Source organism: Motacilla alba, chromosome Z, assembly GCF_015832195.1.
Source record: "Motacilla alba alba isolate MOTALB_02 chromosome Z, Motacilla_alba_V1.0_pri, whole genome shotgun sequence".
Lineage (NCBI taxonomy): Eukaryota > Metazoa > Chordata > Aves > Passeriformes > Motacillidae > Motacilla > Motacilla alba.
Window position 1 is genome coordinate 26,116,085 of NC_052046.1, and position 22,347 is coordinate 26,138,431.

At 37.0% G+C, this 22,347-nt stretch overlaps 1 protein-coding gene across 10 annotated transcripts in view; it reads left to right on the forward strand.

Annotated features, from left to right (window-relative positions):
- The window catches only part of ADGRV1 (adhesion G protein-coupled receptor V1), a 245,452-nt gene that overhangs the window by 210,943 nt on the left and 12,162 nt on the right, over positions 1-22,347 (forward strand). For 8 of the 10 annotated variants that reach the window (XM_038125098.1, XM_038125089.1, XM_038125088.1 and 5 more), the window contains one exon: positions 5,716-5,894. The exons of 1 other annotated variant lie outside the window; for it this stretch is intronic. In XM_038125098.1, the coding sequence (XP_037981026.1) occupies positions 5,716-5,894 (179 nt within the window). Of the gene's footprint in view, positions 1-5,715; positions 5,895-6,274; positions 6,392-22,347 lie in introns of those variants that run through there. One more of the 10 variants, XM_038125094.1, reaches the window with a different exon arrangement.

Consider the following 22,347-nt stretch of genomic DNA (forward strand, 5'->3'; position numbering starts at 1 on the left):
TGAAACATACACAAAATCCAGGCAATTTTTAAGTGATCAAAAGTGATGGAGCAACATTCCAGGCAACAAAACTCAAAAAAACCCCACAGATTTAACAGTACTGTTGGACATTCACTGATTTATTTCTGGGGTCCAGATCAAAGATCTTCACTTTCTAGACTCCAGGATAACTTCCTTACATCTTTTTGTTTTCTAATTTTTCCATCTCCATAGTGCTAGGTATAGTAATTATGCTTAACATTTTGTCTTACATCAATGCTCTATACAAAACCATTTATGTATAGCTTCATGTTTTAATTCTTGTTCTCTTTTTAGCTTCTTGTATTTGTAGACATATTCAATATCAGTATTTCTGCTACAAATGTAACTACTGTTCAGATATTGACTGAAATGGAAAGGATCTCAGAGTTCACCTTCAGCATCAGAACAAAGATTCCATCAAATCATCCTTGCTTGTCTGTTTGTTCCTCTCCCTTTTTTATTGTATGGTCTTGTTTCTTGCTTTTTATAGGGAGAAGTCACAGAAAGTTGATAGCATTACCCATTTTTTAAAAAGACAAAGCTTTCTTAACTGCAGAAGAAAAGGCGTAAACATGCAAATGAATCTTTATGGTCCTGAAATATTTGCCTTATATTAATGTCAAACACCCAGAGGTCTTCATCCTGACAAGTGTCCCTTTGTACAGCTGAAGAGCATAAACCTGTATTTTCAAATGGATTTATCTTAGGAGCACACACTAAAAGTGTCTTTCATCATGACAAGGAAAATAAGTTTCTTCTCTTAATATTTTCTAATATGTTGCAAAAAGTAAGTTACAGAAAAAAATAGAAGCTGTTATTAAAAAAAATCTTTTTTTTTAATTTTTGCTTGCCAATTCTGACACTGAGTAAAATTATGAAAAATATGATTCTTTGTGCTTTCTTGAGCTATTGCTAGAGTGAATTAAATCAACAGTGAAAGTGCCAAATCAACAAGCAAACCAGTATGAAAGTCATGAACTTGATATCACCCATACCTGAATCTTTCTCCTACATCAATTTAATGGCACTTTAAATTTTCTATAAATTTTTATAAATTTGTGTCAGACTCGTAAGATATCTAGTGTTATGTATGAAATTGCCAATCAAATTGAATCAATAATTTGTGAGAGCCAAATTATTATAAAATAACAAAGTATAAAATTTATTTCGCGATCGAATGACAAAATCTGGGTCAGCCACGAATAGGACAGAGTCTAGCCCAGGACTAGACTCTGGGTGACATGCTACACAGCTCTGAGCCCTGGTTGCCTCAGAGTGGAGCGACACGATGTTGTGCGTTCAAGTCTAGTTTTTATACTCTTTTTCTTGCCGTGGGCCCAGGATGTCCTTTGTCCTTTTCTTAATCAAGTAAGTCCAAAAAGCTTCTCCGGTCCAGGATAATGCTATCAGATGAAGGATGGTCCAGCTCTCGATGTCTTGGGAATAATTCATCGACTCCTTGTCTTATGCTAGACAGAACTCAAAAAAAATGTGTTTGCAATACACAAACCCTATGTCTGGGGAGATATACAAGTCGAACAGTCTCTTACTGGAAATCTCTTACATGTTAAGGGATTTCCCAGAAACAGATTACAAGCCTGATAGGATTTTCATCGGATGTATTGTCCCCCCCTCCAGCCAGGTGTGCTGCTGATGGCATAATTCTTTACTCAGCTAAAACCTCCGAAACTCTGTGCTGCTGTTCTCCTTTACATGTAAATGTAGTCCTATTATGTGGTATGTGTGTGTGTCAGCCAGTTTCCCAATCTTGTGAGCTGCTTTTCTTAGCTCCTGAAAACATGCCTGGACAAGCTTCCTTGTGCTAAAACATAGCTTTCTAATTCTTGTAACTATTTCTAACTTATTTATATTATTCCCACATTTATAACTATATTACATTCACCATATCATGTATTTTCTTATGAATTTTTGACTTCATTCATAACACTACTGATCCGAAAGTAAGTTCGATGCTTTTTATTTTAAGAATAATTTGTAGACTGCTTAACAGCTTCAAAAAAGAAATTATATAAAATAATACAATTATTACAAAATGACACCTCCAGCTATTTGTAAAAAGAAGAAAGAAGGAAAATAGCAGTTTTCCTACTGAATTGAAAATTATTTTATTTAAAGTATTTTGCACGTGTTTTTTACCAGCTATCTGCAGATTATCACAGGTGGTGGGGCACTGGAACAGGTTGCCCAGGTTGCCAAGTTGTGGCTACTTCATCCCTGGAAGTGTACAAGGGCAGTTTGGAGATGAGACTTTGAACAACTTTGTTTTCCTGGTTTAGGGCTGGTATTCTCCAGTTTAGTGCTCCCACTGAATCCATGCACTGCTCTCTTGGTCCCAGCCTCCCCCTCCTTCTGCCCTGCAAAGATCATGGGTTGAGAGAAGAGCAATGTGCTGGAGCAATGAGATAAGGGAACAAACAGTACAACAACAATACTGACAGAGGGTGCAAGAAATAGGTGAACCATTCATACAGAAACAGCCCCACCCAACTGCTCCCTCAACCACACTACACTGACCCAGAACAAACCCCTTCTCCCCAGAAGTCTCTTCCCCCAACCCCCAGGATTGATGGGAGGTGATATAGGATAATCTCTGGGTCCCAGCCATGGCTACTGCAGAAATTAACCCCATTCTGGATGGTAAGAGGACACTGGTCCAGTGGAAAATGTCCTATGGTGGGAGAGGGGGAACTAGGTGGCCCCTTCCAACACAAAAAAAAATTCTAAAATTCTGTGATTATCACTAAAGATAAATGAATGAATAATTAAACAATTAAATAAGTGTGTCCCAGGTTTGAGAATGTAATTTCCATTAATTGCTTCATTTTATAAGAAAAAAAACCTTCACTGAATTTCACATTGTCTCATTAGTGTTATGTGAATAAACAATTATTTTGCTTTCTATATCAGAACAAATCACAACTTGCCCATTTTTTCTTCCACCTGAGCAGCGTGAAAATGGACTGTACATTTTATTCTTCTGTTCAACTGGTAATTGTTGCAGCATGGCAACAGGAAAGGATTTGCTAAAATTAGCTCCTGTATTATTTGATTACATTTTGAAGCATCAAAAGGGGTTGAATGTAAGAACTAGTAATTATCAAAACACAAGTGTGACTATGCAGAAAATGTGGATAATCTAACTTCACTTACACCTTTACAGCAGCTGTGGTTTTAAGTGTTATGCTGTGATAAATGAGGTGAGATAACTAAATAAGGCTAACCAAACACAGAACAAGGACATAAGGTATGCCTTCTTAGAAAGCAATTTCAGTTGGGTGACTGAGAACAATACTCACCAGATTGTCAGAATTAGTAGAACCAGTAGTCCCTGAGTGTAATGGCATATATAGTTGAAGGATTTTGCTGTCTGGAAGTGCTTTCAGTGAGGCACAGCCTAGCCAGCACTATAAGGGAATGTAATTGAAGTGTGTTTACTGACATGAAGTGACAAACAGAATTTTGAATGAGTTTTCAGTCTCATGTAAAAGGGAACAGAACAACCAAATATTTCCACAAGCTGTGGAATTTTTTTGTCCAAATACAATTTTCATCTGTTTAATATTTTCTTCCTATGCATGTCCAGCAATGGAATTAATAGTTTTTCTGTGTTCTTTCAACTGACACAGGATAGTTGCAATTATGTGGTGGGATTTACCTGTGATCTTTTAAGGAAAATAAACTTTGCCTTTGTTCATATAGCCCCAATCACCAAACAAAAAACAAAAAAGACATAATAGTTATTATATAATTAATATAATTATATACACTGGATATAGCTATGAAATCTCATTCTCTAAAAAAGGCATTTAAAACAGTTACTAGCCTTTTTAAACAAGGTGCTACCATGCAATGTGCTTTATTATCAATGAGAGAAAGTATTGGATATTCATACCATACAAATCACAAAAAAAAATCTGAAATGATAGGTAACTTATGAGACCTACAGGAGGAATCCAGAAACAACTAATTAAGCACTTCAATGTGAAAATTAGGTGTTCCTGAACAAAGGGGTAGACAAGCCCTTGGATGAGGGAAATGTGCAAAATTTCCCTCAATAAAATAATCATGTTGCATTGTCTTGTCACAGTATATGAATTTTTATTTATCCTTACAATAGATGGCTGAAAATGAAGCATGTAAATCAACATTATTATATTACACCCTTATGTAGGCCATAGAGAGAGATGATTATGCTTGTGTTAGGATTAATGAGTGCCTGAAGGTGCCTGTCTTCTCTCCATTGACTGACAAGACATGCTTAAAGGCACAAGCTCAAATTAGAAACATTATATGCAGAAAAAGACTAATAATCCCTTATGCACCTCATATAAAAGGCCAGAAATCATAATATAGCATGCGAACCTGTAGATGGTATAACACTTTTGAAGTGGAGAAAGTAAAGAAAAAATTTTTAAAAGAAATTTTTATTATGGATAGCTTAGTTGTTTATTAGACAATAGTGTGTAGATTTGCTTTAAAAAATGCTTACACATGACAGTGTTTCTAGTATGAATATCTTGAAGAAAATTCAAATATCCAAGCTATATGTTAAGTATTCTGCTTTACTTGAAGGATTTCCTTATTCATACTACCAGTTCTTTCAAGGAGTTTCAGTTATTCCACTATTTTGATTCATATAAGGTTTTAAACCAGATTATGCTGCTTGATGATGAGTTGATCATAAGAAAACACACTCTTTTAGAGATGCCTGTGAGTTTACATTCATTTATTTGCAATTTTTTTCTCAAACTGTTATGCATATATTACACAGAATCATAGAACTGTTGAATTTTCAGGGGTACCTTGAGGCTGTTTAGTGCAACACCCTACCTCAAACAGCTAGGGCAGGTTGCTCAGGACCATGGTCAGTTTGGTTTTGATTATCTAAGGACACATAGTCCACAACCTCTCTGGGCATCTTGGCCCAGTGTTTGATCACCCTCACAGTATGAAAGCTTTTTCTTGAATGCAGGTGGAGCTTCTTGTATGTTAATTTGGGCCCATTGCCTCTTGCCCCACTACTGGGCATCACTGAGGAGAGTGTCTCCTTCTTCATCACTGACTCATATCAGATGTTTATACATATGGATGTAATCCCCCTGAGCTTCCTCTTTCCAGGCTGAACAGCCACAACTTCCTCAGCCTCCCCCTAATGGGAGAAGTTTTTCATCCCTCTGTCATCCTCATGAACCATAGCTGGACTTGCTCCTTGTCTGTATTGTACTGTTGAGCCCAGAACAGGATCACAATCATCAAAGGAGCTTGGTGTGTTTTCTACAAGATAAATACAGCTGAACAGTAAGATAAAAATATTAAATACAGTAAGATTTAGAAATACTATATGCGAGTCTTCTATGTGAAGGTACAAATATCTAGAGAAAAAAGTGACTTTTGCCGCAAAAAGCTATTTTTACATCATAAAAAATAGTGTTCTCTACTAAACAGGGTTTCTCTTTCTCCATTAGTCTAATTCAAAATAGTTATATAAATAAACATATTTTTTTATAATGCCTTTTCATTACTTAAGGAGAAAAAGTCAGGACAAAGTATTTTTGTTGAATAGTGTTTATACATACACCTGCACTGGGGCATTGTGACCTTCAGAGTGATTCGTTTTTTGGCATAGTTTATAACCAGCAAGTCTACTGATTGTTTTTGTGCTTTATTCTTCAGGCAGTTAATTTCTGGTATGTCCTTGTGATGAATGATGAACACACAGAGAGGCGCTATCTGCTTTACTTCCTTTTGAGTTGGGGGCTTCCAGCTTTTGTTGTTATTCTTCTTCTAATTATCCTGAGAGGAATCTACCATCACAGCACAGCACAGATTTATGGCCTTGTCTACAGTGATCTGTAAGTGTTTCCTTAAAAAAGCATGAACCAGGCATTGTACTGTCTGTTTTGGTTTGTACTTAATTTTCTTCCATGTGGAGGGTCATATATAAACACAGAAAAGCGTCATAATTAAAACAGTATATCTTCATAGAACCAGATGCATTTAAGTGGAGATACATAGATAAATATTTTTGTTCTTTCCTGTAATTTTTTTTTCCTCTGGCTCCTTTTCTGGCATACTTAATCTGTGATGATAGGTCTTCTAGGATATAAGGATATTATACTTATTGATTTTGAATCACAATTACGTGCTTCATGTGCAGAAAATAAACACGTCTCCTTTTTAAAACAAATGTACAAATTCTTTTTATGAAAACATCATATGACATTGCTTTCAGGGTAGACCCACAGCAGGAGAATATTCATCTGTCTTTAATAAAAGAGGAAGATACAGTGTGCATCATTCCATTATAGGAGAACTAAATTTAGTGTTATGGTTTTTGTCGCACCAAGGGAATTCCTGTGAGTAGATACTTGAATTTCATACTGTTGTTTAAATATATGCAAGTATATATATATATATATATATATATATATATATATATATATATACACACATGTGGCCTCATAAATATTATTTGTATATGCATATCTGTGTGGGAATCTGTACTGTGAATGGTAAGCAGGAACATCTGATTTTGATGTAAATGAGTTACACTGGGTACCCCAAGTTCTGTGACCATGTTGGCGGAAGTTTAGTCCTACACTCATAGACACCATTGCTGATGTTCATGTTATATCAAAGAGTGCTCCATAGGTGTATACCATGCCATACACGTCAATATTTCTTCACAGAACATGCGTTTTTCTTTATGGTAAAATGCTTCTTTGTGCATAGTAAACACAAGGAATGTGTGTAGCATAATCAAGTTCTCCAACTGCAGCCAAACTGTGAGTTGATGGTATCATTATGTAGTGAAACAGTTTTCTAGTGGTTTTCTTCTGATGTCCATGTCCCTTTCTTTGAAAAACTAGGAAAAACTTAAAATTCTGATAAAATTATTAAGTAGAGGACAATTACTCAGTCCAACCCATTGCCTAAATTAAATATAAAACTTTTCCAGCATTCTATTACAGTGGGAAAATGCCAGAAATCATCTGAAGCTTAGTGAATGTGCAGCTTATTCTATCTCAGTCAACATGAGCACTCTAAGAGATATCTGCAAAAATTTTCATAAATAGCATCAATGCTAATTCTTGATTTGAAGAGCATTGTAAGGCTTTTTCTTATTTATACAAGATGACTTTGAAAGATAGAATGTAGAAAAGGGGACAGATTGAACTACAGCACTTGGTTTGTTTTATCCTAGCCAGAATGCAGTAATGGAAAAAGTGACAAGGAGATTTACAAATCCAAACTCATTGCATACTGACTTCAGAATCAGCCTCAGAAATGGTTTGAGAACAGTAGTGTGCTGGTAAGGACTCCTCACATATGAGAGCTGTAAGACTGGTTAAAGTAACAGAAGTAGTGAAGCCTGTTATCCTAACTCTCTCCTAAGACATCATTTCTTCAGGCAACCCATTTCTGCATTACTGTGGTATCTGACCAACTGTTTTGTTCTTAACCTGTATGCCATGGGCACAATTAATAGCCAACAGTATAAGTTCCTTTTATACTTGCACTGAACAAAAAATTAGTTCAGCCATGTTGTTTTTTATGCTTCAAAGGAAGTATTATTCCCTCCAGATATGACAAATTCTAAACAAAAATGCCTGTATTTTATACTGTGACTCTCATGTCACAGTATAAAACAGTAGTATACTGTTGATTACTTTAATAATTAGCAGTGTTTATATATGGTATAAACAGTTCTCTCTTAGGCTTTGTGGGATTTTTTTTTTAATACTGGTAAATTGCTCTGTATAAATGCCACCAAGCAGCAGGTTTGGTTTTTTTTAAGGTTGGAGTTTCAGTGATAAATGAAAGACCTAACTGACACAGAAGGGCTCTTTCACTCCTAAATTTGGAGATTCCCTGATTGCTCAGCTGCAAAGGTTGAAGTCTCTTTGAATAAGCCTAGAAAACAGGCTAATTCTGCACAATTTTAAAGTAGTACAGGGTTCTTTTATAACATCTTTTAGAATGCTGGGCCATCTCTTGGGTACAAGTCCAGGGAGTGTAGCATAATTAACCTTTAAACTCATGTTTGTGAACAAAAGCTAGTACTTGTCATTAAACAATTCTGGCTTCTGATCTCAGAAACAGATGAGTTAGGGCAAAGCTTGCAAATGGGTGTAGTTCACGAACTTTTCAACAGCACTGAATTTTTCAGGGCTACATGAGAAATTAGAAAGCAACTTTACTGACAAAGATTTCTATTATAGCTCTTTTACTTGCATCTTTGTTCTGTAAGTGTTAGAGAGTGACAAGTGGCCAGGATGAAACTGGAGAGAGCTAGATTTTATGTAATTATTCAGATTTCTCCTTCTTCTTACTTCTCCATTGCGCTATACATCTCTTTGTCAATATCTACAGTTTGAATTTGCCTCTTTATGTTTTTCACCTTATTAAGTGAACTGTGTTTTTGTACTTTAAGAGATCTATTAGAAAGAACACCACTCTATTTAACTGTGAGATAAAACTTTTCAGAACTTCAATGGAACGATTTTCAGAAATGAGGTCTAGCTGTATATACCAAGAATGCAGCAAATGCTGAACTCTCTAGAGTTTGGGAACCACAGTAAGCTTTGGAATTTGATTTTAAGGTGAATTTTGTCTTGTTGTAAACTCATCTGTTCATAAGTTTTTCTTTATTTAATAAAAAAATTCTTCTGAATGGTGAGCTTGATCTTTTAACTGCTTGGGTATTTTAATCTCTTACATACAGTAGCATGTTTTTATAAGCTCAGAAACTACTCTTATTGCTGCTTTAAGCTTTGAGTGTGATTAGACCTTCTTGAAATCAAATTCAGATAAGAAGGCCAAAGGACTTTATTTATTAGAGTATAAGCTATAACAGTAACCTTTGAAAAGGAGAAAATTAGAAATTATTACACTTGACAGAGTAAAGAGTAAAAATTTGAAAGTTTATAAGCAAATATCTCCCTGCCCACTGTATCTTTGCAAATGCTGTATTTCAAGCATGATTTTTGTCATGCTGTATCCTTTTTTTTTTTTTTTCAATTGCAACCAACTCTATAATTTCCTGTAGTTCCTAGAAAGTAGGAGTTTTCTTGTTCATGTTCTCTCAGGGATCAGTGTTGGCCCAGTCCCATTTAATTATCTTTATTGATGATCTGGATGAGGCAATTGAGTCTATCGTTAGCAAATATATGAATGAAACCATATATGGTTTCATTCAATATATGAGTGAAACCAAGTTTCATGGGAGTGTTGATCTGCAGGAGTGTAGAAAAGCTCTGCAGAGGGACCTGGACAGGCTGGGTTGATGGGCCAACGCCAATGGCATGAGGTTCAACAAGGCCAAGTGCTGGGTCCTGCACTCTGGCTGTAACAACCCCATTCAGAGCTACAGGCTGGGAATGGAGTGGCTGGACAATGCCCAGGAAAAGAAGTGCCTGGAGGTGCCTTGTCAATAGCTGGCTGAACATGAGCGAGCTGTGCCCAGGTGGCCCAGAAGGCCAACGGCATCCTGGCCTGGGTCAGAAATGTGTGGACAGTAGGACCAGAGCAGTGACTCTCCTCCTGTACCGGGTGCTGATGAGGCCATGCCTCGAGTGCTGAGTTCAGTTTTGGACCCTTCTATTTAGGAAGGACATTGGGGTGCTTGAGTGTGTTCAGAGAAAGGCAGTGGAGCTGGGGAAGGATCTGGAGCACAGGTCCTATGAAGAGAGGCTGAGCCTCAAGAAAATTAATCTCAGCAGAGGCCTTATCTCTCTCTACAACTCCCTGAAAGGAGATTGTAGCCATGTGGGAATCAGCCTGGTCTCCCAGACAGCTAGTGACAAGATGAGAGGACATAGTCTCAAGCTGCACCGGGGAGTGACTAGATATTGGAATGGGCTGTCCAGGGACATAGTGAAGTCGCTTGGAGATGTCAAAGGAAAGGCTGGGTGTGGCACTTAGTGCCATAGTCTAGTTGCTGTGGTGTTTCGTCATAGGCCTATTTTTCAACCTAATTAATTCTGTGATTCTGTCTGTGTCTTGTCTGTCTTTGCTTGCTCTTTTCCCTCTGTTAGTCTCTCCAGTTTCTAGAAGTGTCTCTCTTTTAGCAGAATCTTGTATTTGCCAAAGGGAGGAATGATCTCCTTTGTCAGGAGGAGAGTCTCCCTGTCACACATTCATTTTCCTGTTTAAAATACCATGTAGCAAACAAAGTACCAGAAGAAGATATGTGCCATTACAATACTTTAAATTTGTACAAATATCCATTTACTTGGATTCAGATTCATATTTTTGCATAGCAAAAAAAGGGTTAAGCTAAACGTTCTCAAATATCTTCTTTGTATCATTGTCATGAAATATACATGAGAAATAATAGAAAAAAATTTCCAGTGACATTCCTTTCTAAAAAACGCAAAATACTTCTGTGTCCTCTACAGTCCAGCTCAAAGCAGATTTTTTTTGCAGGAAAATCACTGGATCTTTGATTATGGAGCCACATCTGTGGGATAGGGAAACTAAGCTAAAGAAAGCTGGATCTATGAAATTTTTGCTGTGATTAAAGGTTACAGCTCTTATTGTTGCTCACACTGAAGTTTCTCTGAATCTTACACATAGGGAGAGCTCAGGAAACAGATGAGCCTGCCATGGTTTTAAGCCCAGCTGGACATGAAACACCATGCTTTACCTCTTCCTCTCTTCCTCCTCCATCCCAGTTGAATGGGAAGGAGAATCAAAGTAAAACTTTTATATTGAGATAAAAAGTACTTACTGTTTGAAAAGAAAATAATAATTGAAAATAATCATAATCATGATCCTAATAATTAGAATAATAACAATGATATCTTTTTCTTTAAAGTGATGCACAGTGCAATTTGTCTCTCCAATTTGGCTGGCTGATGCCAAACACCCCTTCCTGAACCCAAATTGACTGCACTTACCATTTTATATACTGGCCATAAAGTTCTGTGGTGTGGAAATATCCTTTTGGTCAGTTCAGGTCACTTGTGCCAGCACAAAACTTCCAGTTTATTTTGCCTACCTTTTCACTGACAGGGCATGAGACAACAAAGAAAAGTCCTTGGCTTAGGGTAAATATGACTAGCTAAACCCCAAAACATTAGTGTCTTATCAATACTATTTTCATTCCAATCCAAAACTCAGCACTTGTACCATCTACTGAGAAGAAAATCTGAGACCAGGGCAGAGTCATTGTTAACATTACTGGGATAAGCAACTCCGTGGAAAAAGTGCTTTGGTACCAGGCCCTTTGCAATGAGTCATGGGCACTTAGTGCCATGGTTTCTCTCTGACCGAATGTCTGTCAGTCTGGTGCACTGACCCTTAACCCAGTCAGAAAAATATACTGGGTGCTGCTTTGGGTCTCACCCAGTTTTATGACTGTCTCAGCATTGGCACACATCCCAGGAACAGATCCCTGGCTTACTAGCTGTTCGCTAAAATGGAAATCTGGTTTCTTTAAACCAAGGACCAGTAAAAAGAATATTTTAGCTTGAGTGAGCTAATTTCTGTCCAAGCTTTTGGATTAAGTCTCATGTCTCCTTTTCCGTATCATTTCAAAAGTGCTGAATTCAGCCATGAGCAACGTTTGAATCACCAGACTTTTACAGGCAGGAATAGGTAAGAAAATAGCTACGACTTGCCACAAAAACATTCAGGGATTTTAATTTAACTCAAAGACACACTAAGAAGAAGAGGTTTGTATGACACATCTATGAGGAATTACCATCCTCTAATGCCTGGTTTTATATTCTGCATGGACTAGAAGTGTCTCCCCGCATGGCCCTCTCTCTCTAGCTTCTTTTTCCTATTATCCAAGTTTCTCCACATCCTCTCTCCCCAGTTCACTGGCACATCATCTAGGATTTCAAAGCTATTCCAAACTGCTGTTGCTAGACCTCAGCACAGATGCTTGACTCTCTGTGTGCACAGCCAAGTGCTTCATGAACCACTCAGCTGAAGTTGGGGGACAAAAAACCTACAGTTTTCACTGCTGATGTCCCACCATTTGTGCTCTGTCCTTTTCTGCGTAGTAAATTAAACCATCCTGAGCTACTGCTACTGTAATAGCAGTATAAATGTGGATAGTAGTAGTAGTAGAGTGTAGCAGCAGGATAAATGTTTCTGATGAACAAGAGCTACTTTAGTTATGTTGACACAGTGCCACACTACAGGCATTCTTATACATATATATACATACACACATATGCATACACATGCATATACAGATATACACACATATCTATATAGGTAACTACAGAATAAGTTAATAAAGTATGAAGTTTGATCTTTTTGTATACTGTACTTGTGCTTTATTTTCTAAACTTTTCCTGTGTTTCCAAAGGAACACAGGTAGTCTGATGTACAACCAACTTCTAAGGATTATTTAAAATACCTCATTTCTAAATGGGATGGCTTTAATTAACTTTCACTTATACCTCATTACCAAGATAAGTTTTCAGTGAGGAGAAATTGCTGGGGACAGTGGCAGGGGGTTGAATGCCTTTCATATATTGGCAAATATTTCTTCTAGCACATCAGAATCAGGCGTAATCACTGTACTGTGCTTTTTAAAAACTACAGTAAAGAAAGATAAATTCTGGCCACTTTGACTGATGGAATTTTGAAACATGAGTAGAGAAGAATAGTTGTTATAGTAAAATTTCCAGTCATTATGGGATGGTTAATTTTGACAAATCATGGTATCATGCTGTCATGGTAAAGAGTTAAAAAGATAGGTCGCTATGGGTGAAAGTTACACTCACTAATGCCTGTGAGGCCTGATCCTTCAAAAAGGTTCAAATGAAGGGATTTTTTGTGCCCAAACAAACTCCAGGAACTTTTCTGATGTCCCTGTAGTATTATGACAGGAGTACCAAAGAACATCTGCAGGATGAAGTCTTACATCTCTGTCATTGATAGCTTTTAAAAGCTTCATATTTTCTTTGAAATTGTACAAGTAACTAGTAATTTCATCCCTCCTACTTTGTTATCTTTAATCATTACAATACAGCCTCCTGCTACTAAACCAAATAGTTCTCAGTTTATCTGTTTTCCACCAAATTAGAAAAACCTTTATCTGATACGCCAGAATAAATGGAAAAATGCTAAGAAGCAAAAGTGAGATCAGTATGAGCCACTAGTTCTGACTACCCCATTAATACTGACAAACGGAGTCTGTATATATAGCTTCTTGCATTTGATCTTTCTAAAAAAGAGGTGAAAAATAGTGGGATTTTAGGTTGGTTGGGTGGCATTTTTTTGAGGTTTTTTTTTTTTTGTCTTTTTAATTTCACCACAGGGCTGTTCTACAACTGCTCAATTTTGTGCTCAGATTTTAGTTCCATGAAGTTTTAGTGTATTTAGTGTAATAAGTTGTACTTGGGAAGGCAAACTCTTATCTGTCCAATGTAAAAGCCACAGTAAACAAAGGTGTATCTCACTGACCTGTACTAAGATGCATATGATTAAAAGGAATGCAGCTTTAGCAGACTGATTTGTGTTATTAGTATTACATTTAATTGTCAGTATGAAAAAACAGATTTTGCAGATGTTATTCTTCTTGCCAAAGGGCAGGACTGTGAATGTGAGCTTCATTTATGTTTGATAATTTGCACATGGAAGTGTCTTCTTTTTCAGCTAGATTTGTAGTAAAACCTTGGTTTAGAGAATGCATAGGAAAAGATTAGAATGTCTGCCTTAAAACATAGTACTCAGGAAACATTTTCTGGCGCTGTAGAAACTGTGACAAGTCTTAAATAGCAAAAAACCAAAAACATAGCCACAACAATATGTTGTAGTTTCAAAGCCATTGATAATGACTCATACACATGAGGAGCAAGATACTTAACTGAAATTAGACACATAACTCCTTATGTAATTTTAAAATTGCATTGTTAGCAAGATCCACACTCTGCGAGATTCCAAGCAGGTTTTTGTCAGCTTGGTTTCCCGGTCAAAGGCTGCAAATCTTCTGGGACTCCTGGAATGAGCTGCCTGGGAACTCCAGAGCTTCCAGTGCCTTAGAAGTCTCAGCTGTATTAATGTAGTGCTTATGCTGGATCTTTGATACTTCTTCTTTGGTAACTGTATTTCTTTAGTATTATCTTTCACATTAGGAAGAAAAAAAAAAAGAAGAAAAAGACAAAAACAAATAAAAATGTTTAAAAACTAGGTATAAAATTGTTCAGAGAAATTTCCAGGGGATCATATAATGAGAAGACTGAAATACAATAAGTTGTGTTCTAAAACAATAGCAGATGACCTTTTGGGTTCTCATTATAGAAAAGCATTATTTAGATATTTTCGTTTTCCCCTTTTTCCAACTGTTTAGCTCTACAATAACAGCAGCAGGAGAGAGCAACAAGGAAATTGTTTTTTTTGCTTTGTTATGCAATAGGTCTGGTTTGTTGACAAGTCTGTTGTTGCACACACTGGCTCAGACTGTATAGTTCTTTGCTATTCCAAAACAACATCTTGGCATTTCTTCATCCTTTGTTAGTGGAGGACTGGATTTCCCCCAATGTTTTCTATTGTTGGTATTTACTCTGTGGGTACCTCCATTAATGAGGGTGATGCTACTCATAATAAATTTTGACATGTCAGTAAAGATGATAGGATCAAATTTCTAGCAGTAATTCCAATGGATGTAGATTTGGCTTTCAAGAAACTGATGAGACAGTCTGTCCAAACACAAAAAGAATGGGCAAGCCTTCACTTAATTTCTGGCAATTCTAATTCTGCTGTTTCTTAGCTTACATTTCTTAACCAAAACAGTGTAACTATATTTTCATTACATTTTTTTCCTCCTTCTCCTCTTTCCCACATTCTTTTTCCTCTTTCTTTTGCTGCATAGACAAAAGAAATGAAAAGGAAACAAAATAATGTCAAAAAGTTGATGCCACATTTTCACTCTATAAAATTTGGGAGAACCATTATTAAACATTTTGCATTTCACTTGAAACTTATGTGCAAAATATAAAGAAAATAATTATTTTCTGAGTTAGGAATTATATATGAAATAAAACATTTGTATGGTGCTTACCATGAGAGAAGATGGATAATGCAGGAAACAGATGGTAGAACATCATGGCTATATGTTTATGAAAAACTTGCATATCATACACATATTTCTTCTCACAGATTTCTTGTGAAGCTACACAGAAGTGAACTTGTAGCTCCAGCTGCACAGGTGTTCTGGGGCAGAGGCTGTGTTTGCACAGGGGCTGTTTCAAATCTCTGCATACACAGCCGCAAGCAGCAATTTAGCTCCAGGTCTGTTCCTGCAGCACAACAATGTGGCTAACAAAGCACAGCTTTGGAAAACCCCCTTAAAAAAGAGCTGGTGGGTCCAGGAGCACTCAAACTGTAAAAAGTGGGGTACAGCCTGTGCACTCTGCAGGCTCACAAATTTAAATACTTGAGGCTGGTTATGAGCAAGCAAACTGGTACTTCCTCCAGAGCAGAAACACCGCAAGTTTTCGCCCTGTTCTGTGTCCTGAACACACTGTACTGAGACATATGTCTGTTTGCAAGGCAGGGGAAAAAAGACACTATGAAAACCCTTAACATACATAACTCTACACATTGAAAAACCTCTGGTAACATCCAGAGATTGAGGTTCTGTAACTGCATTTTTTGATGGTAAGAATTGAGACAAGGTTTTGAAAAACCTTTGCTAATATCAGGAATGGGTGGCTGTAGTTCACTTACCATCAAGAACATTTATTTGTATTAGTGCTCTTCGCTGATCAGTAACAGCACCAACATGAGCTTATGGTAGAAGTTCAGTGAACACTGTATTGTTTAGGTTAAAAAGAACAAAACTCTGAGAAATCCTTTAAAATGCTTTGTATATTTTGTTCAATTTCTAATTTCTTTTACCTGACTTTTTCATAGCTTTCCTAAATGTCTTGTCTGGCTGGTATAAAACCTACTTATTTTTAGCAAATTCACTGTGTAAATTGCAAAAAAAAATTTTTTTTTTTTCAGGACTAGAAGCAGCAGGAACTGACATTTAAATAGCTTCAGATACATATAATGCAGAGACAAGTGTAATATTTGCAACTTTTCTCTCTGTTACATTAAATTTCAGAGGTGCTTTACACACAGTAGGTCTTTCCTGGGAATGACTGAAACCCACTAATATTAGAAAACTTCTTCGTAAAATGTAGCTCCACCACAGTACTAAGTTGTTTGTTTGTTTTTTTTCCTTAAACTTTTGTAATCACCATGCACCTCCTAATTCCAGTGGAGTCAGATTTTAGAATCCAATTCCTTGTGTTTTGGGCCCAGTTCTCACAGCTGCCTAGAATTTTATGGGAAGAGATCAGGAAACTATTTCTCAGAAGAGCACGTGCATATATAAATAGCACTTAAAAATCTTAAATTGTCTCATTAGAAATTTCCAGTGTGTAACAAATGCATTTCTAAGATTTTTTTTCTAATTATTCTGGGATTTGAACTCATTTATAATACTGTACTGCAACTCCAATTAGGAAAATCAGGCTGCAGTTTAAAATTTGATACAGTCCATATAATTTGACAAACATGGGATAAACATTATGTTTGTTTGCAAATAATTTTTTTAAAAAAGCAAGTGTCAGGGATTTTCCAAGAAATGTAAGAAAGCCTGTGGCAACCATATCCTCCCAAGGCAGCATCAGTGTGTTGTGCCTCTTTGAAAGCTCCCACATCATGCTTGATTCAGTCATAAACCAGTGCTGCTTTCATCTCCCTATCAGACCATTTTTTGGAGTTACCTCATGCAAATATAAATCAGATAGCTCATTCCTGTTATTATTAGCTACTGTCTTGTTGCTGAGTATACAAAAAAGAAATGTATTTCCTGAGAGGAACCTCTTGCTGAAGGAAACCCTTGCATATTGGAATGTAATCAAAACATAATCCCAGAACACATTTCAGTCAACCTCCATTGCTTGAACAACTTCTCTAGCCTACCAAGTCTAATTTAGAGTATTGTGATGCAGCTGTAGATTTTACTGACCAATGCAAAATCATTCTTCCCTGTGGTGTTGCATTTTATTTAAATGGTATGCTCTGTCTCACCCCTCGAAAATGTAAGGTTTATTCCAAGATGTGATCCTCCCCTGCAGTATCATGTATCTGTAATCCCATTGGCCCAAGTCTTATTCCGTGCCCTCTTTGAATCTCCCTCTTAAGCTGTGCGGAGAGGACCAGACTCTCTCTTGGCCCCTTTTCTCTCTAGGCTCTTCCTCTCTCCCCCTCCCCCTTCCTCCTCCCTCCCCCTTCTCCCTCAGAAACCATGCTGCTCCCGGCAGTGGGACTCCCAATAAACCTTCATTTAATCAGTACTCTCAGAAGCCGTGTGGAGTTTCTGCTGAAGAGACTGCCTGTCTGCTACTACCAGCTTAGGGGGCCCCCGGGGACTCCCCGGGGATTCCCCAAACAAACTGTATCACTTCCCTACTTAGTACTGTAGAAAAGTCATCCCAGTCAGAGGTTCTTGCTAAGTGCACTCATACTGAAGCACTGAGTCATGAAAGAGGGCATAGTGTGTCTTCTTGAGTCACAATACCACTGTGCTTGCCTTACAGAGTTCAATTTACTCAAGATGCCACTTTTTCTTCTAAAATTTGCCAAGGTTATTCATAATATAATAACTTAGGTTTTTATGAATAATGAGACATGAGAAATGCAGAATGCATCTGACCATTAGTGCTCAGCTTCAGTTACATGGCCTTTTGTGCATATTTTGATCAAGGTATCTATAGCCTTCCTTTTAATGCATGTCATTCTGTAAATGAAGTACGTTATATTATTATGACCTTTTCTAAAGTAGCTGGAGTTTTCTGGCTGGGGGTGACCAAAGTCTTAGGAGGAGACATGGCCAGGACAGCTGACCCAAGCTGGCCCAAGGGATATTCCATGATATATCCTGTCTGCTCAGATATAAAACCTAAGAGAAAGGAGGAGGAAGGGGACACATTTGTTGTTATTATGTTTGTCTTAGGGAACAAATGCTACACATACTCAAGTCCTGCTTCCTTGAAGAAGTGGAAGTGGGAAGTGACTGGACATCCCCTGCTCACGGGAAGTAGACCACAAGTGTTTTCTTTTCCTTTTTCTTCCACATGCAACCTTGTCCTTTGCTTATTAAACTGTATTCATCTGACTCATGAGGATTTTTTCATCTTATTTGCTGTCCCACCCTTTCTCCCTGTCTTGTTGTGAAGGGGAGTGATGGAGCAGCTCAGAGAGCGCCTGACATCCTGCCAAAGGGAATCCACCAGAAAGCTCTAAGGCCTGGAGTAGGGTTTGAGTAGTGTTGACAGTCTGTAGAGGATAGGAGGAGTCAAATCTTACCTAGAATCATCCATAATGACCTCTTAGAGTCTCTGCCTTGGCATTGTTTTAGGAGTATCAAACTGGAGTGGTGCAAAACAGACTTAGGAATTTTGGGTAGGAAGAGGATCCATTCATGATCAAAGATCCTTAGATCTATTCTAGTGGGTGTCCCCCACCAAGTCAGATTCTTGTTTTTCCTTTCCACTTCCCTGAGTAGATACATTGTGCCAACATTGGACCAGCATGTAATTGCAAAATGTTGTTTTAAGCTATACTTTTATGCAAATGCATCCATAGAAACAGAGAGACCTGACTAAATACTTTTCTGGTAGCTGTAATCCCTTCATTGTACTTTTTGACCTTGCACTAACGTTCTCAAAAGCCTTGTAAAAATTATTTTATGTCACTAAGTTTTCTTTCTGAGATGCAAATTGGAAATTTTAACCTCTTTAGCCTATGCTTAATGTATGATAAGTATAAATAACAGAATGATTACTCAATGCTACCATTCGCATAATGCTATTACTCAAAGCATGTCTGAAAAAAAAGTTGCTTTCTGAAGGCTGGGGGTGGGAGAAAAGTAATGCTTTGGATGCCTCTGTGGCTATTGTATTGGAACACAATTTGCCCTTTTCAAAAGAAACAACAAAAAGGAAATCTTTGCTGATGAGTTGTTTTAGAATTCTTGTGTCTTATGCCAATCTTTAGAGAGAGATTATCTGGCCAGCATCAGGATGCAAGACATATTATCAGTGAAAATAAAGTTTTTGGTAAATGCTGTTTTGTGTACTTGTTAAAATAAATACTGCATCATTAGACTGGAGCGGTACATGTGGTTTTCATCCTTAGACATTGGAAGGATTACTCTTCTATTTTGTAGTTTGGATTGTGCGATGTTTTAGTTCATAACAGCTATAAATAGCAAAAAAGTATGTTAAAAAATATAGAACTAGAACTAGACAAATTCTCTGAATATCTGCAGGTGCATATCTTGTCTATGTTATGCCTGTGCATAGCTTGCAGTTATTGGTAATGAAGAAAAGGAAAGGGAAGGGCAAAGGGAGGAAGGAAGGGGAGAAAGGAAAGGAGAAAAGGAAAGGAGAAAAGAAAAGGAGAAAAACTGAGAAAATAACTACAGTGGAAATGTTTAACAAGTCTACCAGAAAAGAAAGCTTAGAACTGAACCTCAGAGGTTACATTGGTAAAAATGCTTCAAGTAGAGAAACAAGAGCTGTCTGACATCTTTCATTGTAAGGCATGTGCTTTAAGTATTTTTCGTGGTTTTTTTTCCTTGAAGCATTAGTTCTTGGGCTTGAAAGTACATTTCTAATTTTTGTTTGGTTGCTCTTCTAAGGTGCCCAATCCTGATCATTTTCAGTTTGCTAAATACAGCTAATTCCTCCTGTGACTACTCTGATAGCCATCTGCCACTACTGATATAATTTAAGCTCTTCAGATTGTGTTTTCCAGCAAGCAAAATATATTACAACATGGAGTATTCTAATTTTACTTTGTGTCTACTTGTAGATTGCCAATTCCTTGTCTACTTGTGGTTTTCCAGTAATTGTCCCTTCCCATTAGCAAAAACCTCACAAACCAAACAAACCAAAACATATCAGAAACATTTTTTTCTCATGTGTTCAGAGCAGAACAAATGTATAAGACCTCTGGTGGCTTTCATAGCTCTAGTGAGAACCTTTTTCATTCAATTTTTTTTCTTGAAATTTGCCAAACCAGACTGTTCTGGTTTTGACTGGTGCAGATGTAATTGTCTTCATAGTAGCTAGTACACAGCACTGTGTGTTTTGTATTCAGGATGAAAATAATGTTAACACCCTGATGATTTGGCTGTTGCTGCATAGTCCTCACCGTAAGTCCAGGACTTTGCAGTGTTTCATTTAATGCCAGTGAGGAGCTGCACAAAAAGCTGTGAGAGAGCATGGCCAGGACAGGTAACAAGAACTGGCCAAAGGGATATTCCACACTATAGAACATCATATGCAGTATATAAACAGGGAGAGTCACCTGGAAGGGGACAGATAATTGTTCAGGAATGGGCTGGGCATCAGTCAGTGGTGATGTGCGCTTGTATAGTGTATCCTTTGTTTCTTCCAGATTCGGTTACTATGTCTCATTCTCATTATTATTGTTAATATTTCAATTATTATTTTTATTATTATCATCATCATTGTCATTATCATCATGTTCAGTATTACTATACTATTTTATTTCCATTGTTAAATTGTTCTTAACTCAACCCACAAGGTTTACATTTGATTTCCAATTCTCTCCACTGAGAGGGCAGGTGAGGGGAGTGAGCAACTGGTTCTTACCTGCTAACTAGGATTAAACCACAACACAGGCTCAGCATGCCACTATGATGTATTTGTAAGACTTATTAGAGCAGAATGTTTACCTCATGTGTGTTGCAGAGTACACAATTTTTTGTAGATCCAAATATGACATTTACTTCTTTGGAAAATTACAACTCCTGTAATTGTTAATGTGGTCCCTAGTAACTTCTAGATTTTATTCTGCAGAAATAAAACTTGCTAGTGAGTGCACTAGGTATGCAGTGTGTTTTACATTACTTTCTTTGTATTGGCTCCTTCTTTGTAATTTAAATAGTGTAAAAGGTCTCAAGTCCATTTGTAAACCAAACCTGTAAACTCGTTAAATAATGAAATCAATTTTTCCTGATGTAGTCTGTTGTCCAAAAAATCTTGATCATGAGCTGAACACTTTAGCATGTCTCCTATTTTTTTGGTTTCTGACTTTAGTGAAATAATAATATATATCAAACAATCTCAAATTCTGCACTATATTCCAAGATATATTGAAAAAGACTGTCAGTGGTTCTCAGGTTTTCAGAATTCTTAGATGGAATGTATTAAGGAATAATTGCTTTAAAGTGGCCTTCAAATATTTTTCAACATTTGCCTTGATGAAACATAATTTTTTATTTGTGTAGTAAAGCTCATGAAAACCTCCAAATGCTAGATCGCCTTCCATCCTCCAAGGTAGCCATAAAGCGTATCAAATTGGGCCACACTCTTTAATTCAGTTTCACTCAGTTTGAAAAAGTGTGAACACCCTTCTTCCAGGGTGTTGCATGAACTGTTGTTAATGTTAACTGTGTGTAGAAGACTGTGTGAAGTCGACTGATTACTACAAGTCTAAACCCGTGTGCCTTCAGCAGTATGAATTTTTTTTTTCATAATGTAGAAATCTCTAGAATCTTGCCTACTGTAGAAACAGAAATTTCTTTCATGTGGCTTGAATTTCCTCAAAAACTAATGACTACCATCTCAAATTATATCTGGGATAAGCTTAGCATACCCTTTCCTTATGGTTTTCTAAACATCACTTCATAGATGCATAAGCTTTTCTCTTAAAAAAACAAGCCAAAAACAACTCAAAAAACCAAACAAACAGAAAAACCCCAAACAAACAAAAAATCCCCAAACAAAACAAAAGAAAACATATAAAAAATCAACAACAACAACAACAACAAAAAACAAACCACCAAAGAAAACCCCCTACACAAAAAAAATGTCCATATTTCATTCCCTGTCAGGGGACTGGAAAAATAAAAAAGAGAATTAGAATAGTTATTAGGAAGAAATTATTTCTTGTGAGGATGTTAAGGGACTGAAACACATTCTGGAACACATTGCCCAGAGAAACTCTGGATGCTCCATCCCTGGAAATGTTCAAGACCAGGTTGGATGCAAATTGGAGCAACCAGATCTAATGGAAGGTGTCCCTTCCCATGGCAGCTCAGTTGTAATAAGATGAACTTTAGGATCCCTTCCAATGCAAACCATTCTAGGATTCTGTGAATCTGTTGTTATATTGTTGTTTAATGTATTTATGGAAAAGGATAACTGTTACAACATAGAAGAAAGTAGAGTGGAACTCCATAATCTGATCAGGATGATTCATCAGGTTGAAAAGTTTTTGACACTGCAAGAGCCAATATGTTTATCTCCTTGG